General features: G+C 36.7%; 1 protein-coding gene across 2 annotated transcripts in view; it reads right to left on the bottom strand.

Moving 5' to 3' along the window:
• Window positions 1-496: 496 nt before the first annotated feature.
• The window catches only part of LOC106079189 (galactosylceramide sulfotransferase-like), a 46,111-nt gene continuing 33,109 nt past the window's right edge, over window positions 497-13,498 (bottom strand). Inside the window, exons 1-3 of one of the 2 annotated variants that reach the window (XM_056017629.1) lie at window positions 9,202-9,484; window positions 5,858-5,939; window positions 497-3,979 (exon numbers count right to left, since the gene is read on the bottom strand). In XM_056017629.1, the coding sequence (XP_055873604.1) occupies window positions 2,791-3,979; window positions 5,858-5,939; window positions 9,202-9,271 (1,341 nt within the window). In that variant the 5' untranslated portion in view covers window positions 9,272-9,484 and the 3' untranslated portion in view covers window positions 497-2,790. Of the gene's footprint in view, window positions 3,980-5,857; window positions 5,940-9,201; window positions 9,485-13,498 lie in introns of those variants that run through there. The other variant, XM_056017630.1, reaches the window with a different exon arrangement.

Raw genomic sequence — 13,498 nt, forward strand, 5'->3', positions numbered from 1 at the left:
ACACTCTTTTGTTCCCCTGGCAATCAAATCATTAAATAAGAACAATCTGGTATAAACTTTGTTACATGTAAATAATGAGTGAGTCTGGTGTGAATGTACACTTTGGTTTCTTATAGTTATAATGTTTTTTGTTTGGTGTAATGCACAAATTGTAAGACAAATTTCCTTACGGATAATAAAGATTATTATTATTATTATTAAGAGAAGCTCCAGTCAATACTTCCACTGTAATTTGACAGTAGTCACAAGGATAACAATTAGTAAGCTAGTTTCACAGTTCCGGAACATTACGCACGAGTGTCAACAGTTCAATACTTCACATTTTACATTTGTGGTGAAATGTTGACACGTAAAAAGACATTAGCAATTTTTTTTTAAACCATAAAATTGATTTTTAGAAATGGCTAACTCTTGTTGCAATTCTCAATTGGGAGTGTGAAAAAATGAAAAGTGAATATATTGTAATAACTTAAGTGAGGCAACTCAACGAGATATAGGTGTTTATTTACAGGAAATCAGTTACACAAAACAACATCTTCTCTTAGCACAGTCTCTCCATATTGGCTCTGTCCTTGGGCGGAAATCGTTCTTCTTTCTTATGTTGACATCCTTTTAGGTCTAGTCTACCACAGTGCGCACCTTCTAGCACAAGCCTGGATGGCGGTGCGCATTGCAGAGTTATAACAATATAATACAGTATAAATATCAATTACAAGAGATTATACAGTTAGCTAGGGTATTTTTCAAGTTGAGGTTACATGTATATGTATACATGAATACATATATGCACCCCCCCCCCATTCCCAAAATTGTTTTAATGCGGCCCTCGATACAATAGGGTTGCCCAACCCTGTAATAAGAGATAGTTCATGGGTCGGCAACCTTTTGAGTTGGAAAAGCCAAAATTATAATTTACAAAATTTTAAAGAGCCACAACATTTTTTCCTTACCAAAAATAAATAATACGCACACAATTTTTTTATTAAAAAAAATACAACTATATATAATTTAAATCATATATAAGTAGTGTTTTTCACAACAAATTAGATATATGCACTGCTAGATAGAATACACTATTTATTACATGGACTGCCAGCTCTGATATGTGAGTAGTGGTTGGGTGTTTTGTGCCTTGGCAAGGAAATGCTGTTTCCAAGTTTTACATTTAACTTAAATTATGTTTAACTTATAATGCATACTAATAAGATTTTTTTTTAAATAGTAAACATTTGTTTGCGTGTAAATATAGTACTTTAGTAAAACAGAACTACAGAACCTAACAATAAAAATATAAAAACAAAACGTTTTGACAAAAAATCTACAACCGTTTGCATAAATGTGTTAAAAAAATTTAAAACGGTGGTCTCCCCTAATAAAAAGACTGAAATGTTCCAGTGTTTAATAGTTAATAGTTGTAAAAGTGGTGTATTTTTATGAAAAAAAACTGCTTGTATAAGGGATTTTAAAAATTAGTTTTTTCGCTTTCAGGAAAAAAAAAAGTAGCCGTTGCATCAGAACTTTGACTGGTCTAAAATATTGTGATGTCGGATTTTCACTATCTTTTCTAGTTTAAGAGATTTAAACGGAACGGACAGACAGACGGACAGACATTTCACACAAAACTAATAGCGTCTTTTCACCTTTCAGAGGCCGCTAATAAAGCACATACCAAACAAGCAAAGAAAAAAATGCTTAAAATTAGAACACGCCACACATCGTCACGTGGCTAGACCAACAGAGTGAAGTGTATACTAAAATGCTAATTAGTGGGGGTCACCTAAAATTCACAATAGTATCGAGCAATAATACAATATAAGAGTACAGCATCACATGTGGTTACGCAGTCCCAGAGCTGCGACCACATATTTTGCCACATCTATAATTAGAAATAATTTTTGCCCGAGGTGGTCGAATCAGCCATAAACCTTAGACATGACCAAAAGTTATACGTCTAGGACATGATATAAATCTGTATGCATTGGGCATGATACCAAGAATTCATCTTCACGTGACACCGTGTCTCAGGCTCCTAGTGGACATACGCCTTGCGTTGGGCTTCAATATTTCCCTTTTAATTTTGTTAGTAAAAGTCCGAAGAGTAATGAGGAATGCAGTTTTTTCTGTGGATACGCAACCCCAGCTGCGACCTACATATTTTGCCACATCCAACGCAGGCAGAACCATTTTCCGCTGGTGGTCGATTTAGATTTTCTTTTGGGTCTCAAATAAGTATCCCGCGGACTTTGACTCCAGCTGTCTCGTTCTCAAGCCGCCTGCAACCAGGTGCCCTCCTCTAAAGCTATAGGCTCAAAACCGGTTTCATGTTATCTTATAAATTACAGACGTTGCTTCAAAAAATGAGAAGATAATTGTGTCATACGTGATTCCATGTGTAGTCGTGCATGTTAATTACAGGCTTCTACTTCTAGCAGGACACGTATACCTGTCTGATTCTGGCAACACGTTCCAAGCCTAAAAGGCACTAGGAAAAATTTTGGTCGGGGTCTGAATATTTTTATTTTTATTTTAAGTTCTGGTTTGCTACTTTACATTGTTCTTGCGTTAGCCTAGTCGAATCTCTTTTGCTGTACCATTGTCTTGTTCTTGATCTAGACTAGTCGAATCTCTCTTTTTTTTTTTGTCCTGAAGTGTCTCATCATATTGATAGATCGGCGGATAAATAAATAACAAAAGATAGTCAATAGTGGAAGTTAGTATCGATGTTTTAAATCGTGATAGCGCTTTTAGAAAGTCAATAGATACAGCGAAGCAGGAAATGAACTTTCAATCCTAAATAACGTATCCTTCGCTTCGAAACACAATTTTACTCTCGTTCTTATATTGATGTGTAAAAGATTGACCGTACAACATTCCGACTGCATCTCTGAGATTCATGTTGGCCAGTCTACAATCTTCACCAGTGAACTCAAATTCGCTATGCCACTGGGTGGCCTTAACGACTAGCGTGTTCCCAAACATGCAATTAAATCTAACTTCTTTTAGTAGGCTTTTAAAATGGTTAAGCTCATCAAAGAACTCTTTATTTTGACTCTTTAGCATTGAGGCAAACTTTGACCTGAAGAACGAATACAGAGCGTGATCCAACGGACTGAATTCTTTATAGAGCATTCTATCTTCCTCAGTGTAAGGCAATATTCTCTTTCGGGAATTTTCGTTCATCGGGATATACAAGATGTCTTTCAATTCCCAGCACAGGAGGCGTTTCAACATCAAGAGACTCTCGTCAAAGTATTCAAGGATCATGACGAGAGAGAAGTCTTTATCCAAAGTCTCTAAATATTCTTGAAACCTTGTCGTCTCCAGATGCTCCTCCCTGATCCCTAAATCTGCGGATTGAGAATTCCTGATGATCGTAAAGTTAGTACCATTACTGCTGTAGAAGTAAGGGTCTTTCAAAAACGAAGAAATCGGATTGGACGGGTCAAACGTACCCGGCGCCTTGGCCACAAAATATTTCTCGATCTTGTAGTACTCGTAAGCGGACTTCAAATGCGAAAACGGTTCTCGCAAGATTGTAATGTAAGTGCTGTTCTTCGGCATGATCTGTTGGAAGAATGTCCGGTTGTAGACAGCATGGTGTGTCACGATGTTATATTCTTGCCCGTCCGGTATAGGGTAAATACAATCTTCAGTCATCACCTCGCCTGGAATTGAAATGTGGTTCAAAAGTCTCTGAAATATGGCTCGGTTTGGCAGAGCAAAGTTTAATTTGCGGACAAGTCCGTATCTAAATATGATGTTCGCTACTGTGGAACTTCCCGTTTTGTGAGTCTTGATGAAGACTACGTTCTTGGCGGGAGGGCATGTGCTTGCCCTTGGAGAAGGCTTTTGTCTCAGGGGAGTAGAAACTTTAAGCGTTTCAAATGGGGTAATTCTAAAAGCGTGCACTTGGAGTTGGCTTTTTAGGATTGCTACAGATATAGCTAAGCTTGACAATGCCAGAACGACCAGAAGAGTCCTGAAATAAAAATAAAACAAAATATTATTTTATTATTAGTCAGAGTATTTTTTTCTATTGTATTTATCAATACATCTTTTGACATCTAAACAATTTGGCACTATAGAAAAAAAGCTTTTAATTATACATATCTTTGATATTCATCAAAAACTTTCTAAACTTTTAACTCGTCAATTACATTTTTAGCGGACCCGAAAGGGGAAAAGACGCTATTAGTTTTGTGTGGAATGTCTGTCCGTCCGTCTGTTCGCTGTCCGTACGTCCCGTTTAGATCTCGTAAACTAGAAAAGATAGTAAAAATCCGACATTATAGTATTTTAGACCATTCAAAATTTTGATGCAACGGCTATTTCTCTTTTCTGATATTTAAAAATCTAATTTTTCAAATCACTTATGCAAGCAGTTTTTTAATAAACATACACCACTTTTACAACTAGTCACTATTTAAAAAGTAACAAACACAGAAGGCTCTTTAGTATTGGAAATGATAACGTAGCATATTTTCAACAAATTTATGCAAATGGTTTTCGATTTTTTGTCAAAAATTCATTTGTTTTACATTTGTATTGTTAAGCTATGTAGGTTCTGTTATATTGTTTACTACGTTTATACATAAAGATTTTTACTTTTTACTTTAAAGAGAAATAAATCTATTTAGTATGCATATAAGTTGGACATAATTTAAAACAAAAAATTAATAAGTAGTTTCTCATATCTCGAGAATTGTTTAGTACAATCACACAGTACCATAAATAATATTTATTATTATTTTTTTTTCAAGGAATAAGACATTGTCCAATTACAAAACAAATAGAGCAATTATATATTCATTATAAGATACTAGTTAGGCCAGGTTGACATCTAACTTCACATTCACTTTCACCTATCATTTGGTCTGTGGACCGTTGGGGCACAACACAAGATCCGTCAACCTTATTTCTCCATTCTTCTCTGTCATTTGTCTTTAATAGAATTTCGTTTTGATGTTCTTTCTGAAAATATTGAAACCTGCCTTTTTACAAGCCTGGATGGACCACTTCAGGGGCCGATTTTGAGTACCATTGTCAGTTTTCGCGTTAGACAAGTCGAATCTCTCTTGCTGTACCATTGTCTTGTTGACGTATGTAAGGATAAATAGGCCCGCTACAAGACGTTTTCCTATATCTTTCGAAGACAATGATTGCTCTTTAGACGATAAAGATCGATCTTTTGACGACTAAGATGGATCTTTCGTTGATTAAGATGGATCTTTCGATGATTAAGATGGATCTTTCGATGATTAAGATGGATCTTTCGTTGATTAAGATGGATCTTTCGTTGATTAAGATGGATCTTTCAATAAATAAGATCAAATACAAAGGTACTTCACTTCATTGCAGCTTTTCGAACAATTTAGTTTCTGCTCGTTCGATTGTATTCTCAATGTAACTTAATTTGACTTGCTTTGACTAGAATAAATATTTCGATGTACACGTCAGTAGAATGCATTTATGGAGAGCAGAATGTTGGAAAATATCTGAAGCTGGGGGCTCCGCCAGTGTCCTTCGCTTTCTAATAGTTAATAATAAAAAACTTTAATTTTTTTATCGGTCATCGCTGGGGGTGGCAGAAGTAATAGTTTGAGAAACCCTGACCATTGGTATATAGAATCTTTTTAAGGTCGTCTTTTTGTTTAAGTCAATAGGATGAAATCCGAGCCCTGCATTTAAGATCGAATATCTTTCTACAAAAATAAATAATGTTTTTTTTTTCACTGAAATATTGAAGTGTTAATAAACATTTTGTGAGCTCAAAGCACTTCTAAAATCAACAAAACCAAAACAGAGTTTAAAATATCTAAGACAAAAAAAAAATAAATAAATAAAACCATAATGATACCTCCGACATGATGTCCTCAGTAGACAACTTCGCAGATCTCGACTGTCTTTTTCTATCTCAAGCAACATTTCCTTTTGTTTACCTTTGAAAAAAAAAAGATGTTTATTTTGATGTCATTTCACTTCCACTATGATATTTAATGGCTGTTAAATAGCGAAGTAAAATGTCTATCCATTGCAACATTTAATGGCTGTTTTATGCCCAATCATTATCTTTATCCATTGCAACATTTAATGGCTGTTAGAAAGCCACGTAAAATTCCCTATCCATTGCAACATTAATGGCTGTTAGATGGCCACGTAAAATTCCCTATCCATTGCGACATTAATGGCTGTTAGATGGCCACGTAAAATTCCCTGTCCATTGCAACATTTAATGGCTGTTAGATAGCCACGTAAAATTCCCTATCCATTGCAACATTAATGGCTGTTAGATGGCCACGTAAAATTCCCTGTCCATTGCAACATTAATGGCTGTTAGATGGCCACGTAAAATTCCCTATCCATTGCGACATTAATGGCTGTTAGATGGCCACGTAAAATTCCCTATCCATTGCGACATTTAATGGCTGTTAGATAGCCACGTAAAATTCCCTATCCATTGCGACATTAATGGCTGTTAGATGGCCACGTAAAATTCCCTATCCATTGCAACATTAATGGCTGTTAGATGGCCACGTAAAATTCCCTATCCATTGCGACATTAATGGCTGTTAGATAGCCACGTAAAATTCCCTATCCATTGCAACATTTAATAGCTGTTAGATGGCCAAGTAAAATTCCCTATCCATTGCGACATTAATGGCTGTTAGATGGCCACGTAAAATTCCCTATCCATTGCGACATTAATGGCTGTTAGATGGCCACGTAAAATTCCCTGTCCATTGCAACATTTAATAGCTGTTAGATGGCCACGTAAAATTCCCTATCCATTGCGACATTAATGGCTGTTAGATGGCCACGTAAAATTCCCTGTCCATTGCAACATTTAATGGCTGTTAGATGGCCACGTAAAATTCCCTATCCATTGCGACATTAATGGCTGTTAGATGGCCACGTAAAATTCCCTATCCATTGCGACATTAATGGCTGTTAGATGGCCACGTAAAATTCCCTATCCATTGCGACATTAATGGCTGTTAAATGGCCACGTAAAATTCCCTATCCATTGCAACATTTAATGGCTGTTAGATGGCCACGTAAAATTCCCTATCCATTGCGACATTAATGGCTGTTAGATTGCCACGTAAAATTCCCTATCAATTGCGACATTAATGGCTGTTAGATGGCCACGTAAAATTCCCTATCCATTGCGACATTAATGGCTGTTAGATGGCCACGTAAAATTCCCTATCCATTGCAACATTTAATGGCTGTTAGATGGCCACGTAAAATTCCCTATCCATTGCAACATTTAATGGCTATCATTTGGCCAAGCAAAATATTCACTTTTCATTGCGACATTTAATGGCTGATAGATGGCCCAACAAAATCTCTACTCATTGCGACATGTAATGGCGGTTAGATGTTTCGAAGTATGTTGGACCCCCCCCCCCCCCCCATCCATCAAACACCAACAAAGAGAGAAAACAAAGACAGAAATGAGGCTGGATTAGCATGGCAGGCTCTGGACAGGAACCCACAGTGGGAAGAGAAAGGCTAGGAGTCGAAAAAAAAACATGGAGAAGATGGGAAGACCAAGAAGAAAAGATGCCAGGATTGGCAATGACCCATCATAGGGGAATAGCCCAGAACAATGGCGAAGTAGTCCTACTGTTGCGGCCATAGTTTCCACTGGAAAACAAATGTCAAGTAAGAAATCAATTAAGTTACAGAAAATTATTTAAAAAAAGATAACGGTCTCCAAAAAAAAAGTATTTAAGGATCTAAACATGATCAATGGTCCTCAGGTCAAGTCCTTCTACCCGTAAGGTCATTGTGTTGCCCACACTACATCCTTGCAAAAAGTTGGCAAAAAATAAAGAAAAACTGAGTGGTACATTGACCTAGCACACAGATCAGCAGTAAACAACCTTTATCGTCTCGAGGGACATAGAAGCTTCCCTTACCGCAAAAAATCGTCTGGTGTAGTCCAATGGAAAAGGGCCTCTGAGACTTTGCAATGAGGGCAGACTTTTTGAGGACCGGATATGGTCCACGGCCATAGGTACGTCGTCACTGGCATACACCGATAGATTTTAAAGCTATTATTGTAAATCTATTTCTTCTTCTAGAAAAAAAAAGTAAAGTTCCTCATTCAGACGACTCGGTCTAGTTGATGTAAAGGTCATGTTGTCTCTTGGCTCACTGTTAAGGAGGGTGTCATGTAGCCAGTACAACGACCAACCGCCATTACTTTTCCCCAACTAACGTCAGATACCCATATTAGTATGGCGGACTCAGAGGCGCCATAAAGATCATGAAATTACAAATTCGAATCTTCACCAGGATTCGAACATGACTGTCTGTCTGTATTTATGGTAAAAAAAGTTTGCACACATTATTTCTCCCACACCCAATCTCTGATTAAGCAGAGATTAAAGAAGAAAGGATCATATACACATTCTCCAAGATACCCCCTTCTTCCCTTCCCCTTTTACCACTAGTCCAGACAAGTGATAGGATCATAGCGCATTAAGAAAGCTAAATACTAAACAACAAACAATTGGTAAAAATATGTCTGATCGCGCAGATTTATTATTATAGATCAATCATACATATAATTTCATGACTGATCCAAACTAATGGATACGATTACACTTAATATAAGCTTTGTTTTTTTTTTGTAAATAATTTTTTTTTGTTCTTCTTGTTATTCAGTTAGCAAAACTTCATTTTAATGTCCCTAACTTTGTTTAAAAAAAACAAAAAAGAGGCCCGGTGGTAAGGCGCTTGGCTTCCGAACAGGGGGGTCCCGGGTTCGAATCCTGGTGAAGACTGGGATTTTTAATTTTCCGGATCTTTCGGTGCCTCTGAGTCCACCCAGTTCTAATGGGTACCTGACATGAGTTGGGGAAAAGTAAAGGCGGTTGGTCGTTGTGCTGACCACATGACACACTCGTTAACCGTGGGCCACAGAAACTGAAGACTTTTACATCATCTGCCCCATAGATCGCAAGATCTGAAAGGGGAGACTTTTTAAAAACAAATTTTTAGTTTATAGTGAAATCTAGAATACACTTCAAATCTCTGAAATAAAACTTTTCTATATTTTGTCCATCGGATAAACTAAAAGGCTAGCTATGTATAGTAATCCACCATGAAGAAAATCTCCAATGTGTATTGATTATTTCTTACATTTTTCAGATAGTATTTTTTTTTTGTTTAATTAAATAGCGAACTTACCGATATTTCGTCGTCCGTTTGGTTTCCAAAGTTTAGTAAATATATAATAAAATAAGCGAATAAAACTCATCTCGTATTTCTAAGTCGTCCATACAAATTTTTGAATATTTTTTTAAATTTTTAATCGCCTTTGTGTTCGGGATTTATTGTTTAAGGACAATACTTTTCAACTTTAAGCACAGATATTACCAGCCTAAACACATAAATTATCTGATTATATTTGGAAGTATACACCTATAAACATTAATTGAAAGTATTAGATAAACAACAAATTGATGTTGTGTTTCTGATTTTGGTGATATCCAATTATTCTTTACATAATATCTACCTCAATATTGTTTTAGCCTCCTCAACGTATTGAGCTCATGTTGCTATGACCTTTTAACTATGACCTAGCTGTACAATGGTAATAATTACCATTTAATGGTAATGTAATAATTATGATAGTGTCAGCGAATTGTATATAATTCATGAAAGTTTTTTTTTTAATTTTTGTTGTTTTTTTTTAAAGCTGTGGCAACACCTGGTAATTTAATTGTCTATTTGGTTCACTGACGGACAGTGGCGTAGCTTGGGGGGGGAGGAGGGGGGGAGAGGGGGGGAAGAATAAAAAAAATCCCCTTATGCCCCCACGTGAGGGGGCGCTCCCAAATGAGTGTTCGACATTTTTTTTTACATTAAATATAAAAAAAAATTACTTAAAATACAGGGGCCTCCAAAGAGGTCATGCCCCAAAATGATTGCAAATTCCTAGTTGCGCCACTGCTAGCGGAACAGAGGCATAGGAGAAATGCATGAGCAACTACACAATGTGTGTGAAAAATTAGTTTATAATTGACATTACATTGATGCTTGTTAAAACAGTAGGGATGGCTGTCCTTTTATTGAGCCTATAATGGTTATTGATCCAGTTATTGATCCAGTTATTGATCCAGTTATTGATCCAGTTATTGATCCAGTTATTGATTCACTTAAAAAAATCAAGACTATAAGCGAATGGTAAAAGCAAATTATTTTTACAAAGCTTATATCAACTCGCTCTGTTTGTCTGTGTGTCTGTCTGTCTGGCGAAAATTTTGTACACGTTATTTTTTCCGACAGCCAATGTCAATTATAGCTGAATTTTTTTTGCAAAATTATTTTTTTTACTTAAAAAAAAAACAAAACAAAAATCAATTTAAAAACATGGTTACAAAGACAGTTGCATCAGAACTTTGAATGGCCTAAAATATTATTATGTCGGATTTTCACTATCTTTTTTAGTTTACGAGATCTAAACGGGACGGACGGTCGGACGGACAGACCTTCCACACAAAACTAATAGTGTCTTTTTCCCTTTCGGGGGCCGATGAAAATTAGCCAATTATTAATTTAAAAAAAAAAAGCTATTGGTAATAAATTAATTTGTTTGGTATCTCAAACAAGGAAAAGAAATAGTACTTGACTGAAGCGTAGTATAAGCTGAATAAGTCCACTTTCCAAGGGAAAGAAATAGTACTTGACTGAAGTCAATTAGCTGAATTATTCCCCTTTATAGTTTGTCGTGTGAAGCTTATTACAAATTTAATTACATTACTGATGAAAACTTATTGATACACTTAATATAAGCTTCTTTTTTAAAGTTTTTTTTTTTTGTATTTTGCTTGTTTGGCAAATTTAACAGCTTCGATTTCTGTTGATATGGTGCACATAGGTGCACTCGTTCAAGATAATAAAAAAGGTTGTTTTCCACCTTGATGTCAGTGGTAGCTGATGTTTGTTTATTGTTGACCTGTGAGCCAATGTTTTATTTAAAATTGTGGCAGCGATATATTATGTGAGACACTTAGTTAGTATTATAAAGTTTGTATAGAGGCGCACCATAGTTGACAGACATTGAACGCGACTTTAGTGACGTCACAACTTAACTGGGTTAGCGATTATTTATGTAAACATAGTCGGTTGGTGTTAAGACTTCATAGGGATTACGTATTTTGTAGACAGAGAGACTCGCCTGTGGTCTTTTCAGTATTAAAAAAAACGGTTTGGACTTAGTTTTTTTTATTTGTTAATTGTGTGAGCTTTGTCCCGTGTTAGCTAGTCAAGTTTCCCTTTCAGACCTTGTGCTCTGGAGGGCAGATGATGTCAAGGTCATTTGATTCTTTGGCCTACGGTTAACGAGGGTGTCATGTGGCCAGCACAAGGACCAATGTCAAGAGCGGGGGTGTGTAAGAGGTGAGATTGTGTGTGTGTGTTTGTTTATTTTAGTAGTTGAGTGGGTGAACTGTTTTGGCACAGGGTTTTCAAGGGGGGACAGTAAGGTTTCCTGTGGGCAGTTGGAGAGCTGACCTGGTCTGAGTAGGGTGCTTTTGATTGTGTATCAGTTATTATGCCAAGCGTAAGGAGACGTTATATTATTATGTACTGAATATATGGGATAACGCTATGTTGTTTCATGATACCCTTATATAAGCTATTACTGCATCTAATCTAGACGCTCCGGAAGTATTTAATTTGGGCACAGTTAGTACGGATGATGCTGTAATCCATATTATATGTGTACCCATTTTTTGCTGTAAGTAAATACTAATTTCTACATCCTTCGTTAAGTGTACTTTTATAATATTAGTATTCTTGTAAGGATCTACAGTTGGGGCATTAATTTACGCCCTTCATAGAATCATACCCTTAGTACATCGAGCCATTTGTCTATAGTAAGAACTAGCCCAAAGTTTTTTTACTTTTCCCCAACTAATGTCAGGTACCCATTAGACCTGGTAGCCCAAAGATCCCGAAATTAAAAATCCCAGTCTTCACCAAGATTCGAACCCGGGACCCCGGTTCAGAGGCCAAGCGCTTTACCACTCAGCCACCGCGTCTCCCCCGTGTTATTTAGTTACATTGAATACACCCCTACTAGAAACTCAGACATTTCCAGGGTAATCTGTCGAAGTCATACAGGCATCAACAACTACAAGGCAAGGCCGTATCACAATAATTATTAATCGGTGGATAAAGATGTAATTTTTTTTTGCGGTAATAAGTAGACATCAAGTACAAAGGCGGCCAGAAATGTCCTACCTGTACCCGAGCCGCTCGAGGTAGAAGGTAGCATGGCCTCGAATGGGCAAAAGTTTCTCAGAGGGGGGGGGATAATGACGACTGACCTCGCAAAAAACATTCGTAGCAGTATGCATCCCTAAAATGATCCCTATTACCTGTCAAAGGGAAGCGTGGTCGAGAGGTTGAACTTGGCTTGGCTACGAAGGGGGCCCGAGTCGAGCAGAGTTGTGTTTACTGAGCGCCTTCTCCCAGATACCCCCTCCCCCACTGGTCCATAAATGAGCTTGGACCACAGCGCTCTGAGCTCTGAGCATGCTATAAGCATGAAAGTAGCGCTGTCTAAAAGCTATAATGAAAGGGCAGTAGTAGATGACCTCTCACGTGATCAGAAAATTTCCCAGTGGACACTGTTAAACGGATTTCAAAGAATTATTTTTCCCTATAACGAAGTTCGACCCTGGCAAGTGCCATGATGGAATGAAAATATGAATCAGTTCAATAATAATAATCTTTTTTTATTCGTCTGTAAATGTGTCATACAATTGTGTATTACACATTACAATCTTTGATTCCGAAGTGTTTCACAAGACTACGCAAACTCAATCGCGACCTCTATATTTGGCGCAACTAAAGCAGACAAAGCTGTTGTTCATTTAAGTTTTCTTTATGTCATTTGGGTTTTTTTGGGACTGCGGGGTGTGTTTGTTTGAATTTTTTAAAACTCGGATTTATCTAAAATTTTCACTAAAAAAAGGCTTTGATATATTTGCAATTTAGGCTTTCTAAATTTAGTGATTTTACTTAAGGCGTTACTCTAGTCAAATGAGAATATTCGTTTGTTATGAATCTCATTACTCTATTTTGTGTCTGTTCCAGTTTCTTAATGTTTTCTTGAGTTGAGGGGTCCCATACGGAGGATGCATATTCTATTATTGGCCTAACCAAGGTTAAGTAACATTTTAGTTTTATGTTCTTATTTGATTTATAGAAATTTCTTTTAATAAATCCTATTGCTTTGTTGGATTTTTTAAATTTTAAATCCCAGTCTTCACTGGGAAGCCAAGTGCTTTACGTTTTACCGCTCAGCCACTGTGCTTTTGAGGTTATCGCACTAATGTATCGCACGTACGTCTGCAATAAGCGTGCTCGTCTTAAGATAATCCTGGTGTTACGTTAGATGTCTTCTTTCGGAATTTATTTCACAAAAAATCTTCAACATAACAATGTCAATTTGTTTGTAAGAATTTCGACCATT

This window comes from Biomphalaria glabrata, chromosome 18 (assembly GCF_947242115.1).
Source record: "Biomphalaria glabrata chromosome 18, xgBioGlab47.1, whole genome shotgun sequence".
NCBI classification, from domain to species: Eukaryota; Metazoa; Mollusca; class Gastropoda; family Planorbidae; genus Biomphalaria; species Biomphalaria glabrata.